Source organism: Parus major, chromosome 27 (genome assembly GCF_001522545.3).
Source record: "Parus major isolate Abel chromosome 27, Parus_major1.1, whole genome shotgun sequence".
Taxonomy (NCBI): domain Eukaryota; kingdom Metazoa; phylum Chordata; class Aves; order Passeriformes; family Paridae; genus Parus; species Parus major.
This window is the reverse complement of record NC_031796.1, coordinates 3,469,761-3,470,520: the sequence shown is the minus strand read 5'-3', so window position 1 is coordinate 3,470,520 and position 760 is coordinate 3,469,761. Positions and strand designations below refer to the sequence as shown.

At 65.8% G+C, this 760-nt stretch overlaps 1 protein-coding gene across 1 annotated transcript in view; it reads right to left on the bottom strand.

Annotated features, from left to right (window-relative positions):
• Positions 1–235: 235 nt before the first annotated feature.
• PRR29 (proline rich 29) overlaps positions 236–760 on the bottom strand; it is a 4,684-nt gene continuing 4,159 nt past the window's right edge. Inside the window, exon 6 of the mRNA XM_019009035.2 lies at positions 236–366. Coding sequence (XP_018864580.1) covers positions 236–366 — 131 coding nt within the window. The remainder of the gene's footprint in view (positions 367–760) is intronic.

The window sequence follows — 760 nt, the reverse complement described above, 5'->3', positions numbered from 1 at the left end:
TGGGGTGCAGGGGGCTCTGGGCCCCCCAGCCCCGAGGGAGCCCCTGCACGGAGCCACCAGCCCATGTAATTACAGATGATTAATTAGCGACAGCAGGGCGCTCTCCTAACAAAGCAAATTAATTACAGGCAACGCTGCATTGAGAGCTGGAGGGACTAATGAAGGCTGGGACCACCTGGGCTGGGGCCACCCCCTGGTCCCGGGGACACGGCACAGCCTGTGCCACCTCGGGGTGTCACGGGCTGTGACAGCGCTGGGACACCGCTGCCCTGGGGCGCTGACAGCCGGGAATGGCGGAGTATCCACCCGGGACCGAGGGATCGGCAGGCACAGCTCCCAGGCCCCGCTCCTCGGCACTGTAGTACCCTGAGGGGACAGGATGGGGACAGGATCCCAGGCCTGAGGGGACAGGATGGGGACAGGATCCCAGCCCTGAGGGGACAGGATCCCAGGCCTGAGGGGACAGGGCAGTGACAGGATCCCAGGCCTGAGGGGACAGGATCCCAGCCCTGAGGGGACAGGATGGGGACAGGATCCCAGCCCTGAGGGGACAGGCAGGGACAGGATCCCAGCCCTGAGGGGACAGGATAGGACAGGATCCCAGCCCTGAGGGGACAGGATGGGGACAGGATCCCAGGCCTGAGGGGACAGGCAGGGACAGGATCCCAGCCCTGAGGGGACAGGGTAGGGACAGGATCCCAGGCCTGAGGATGGGGACAGGATCCCAGGCCTGAGGATTGGGACAGGATCCCAGGCCTGA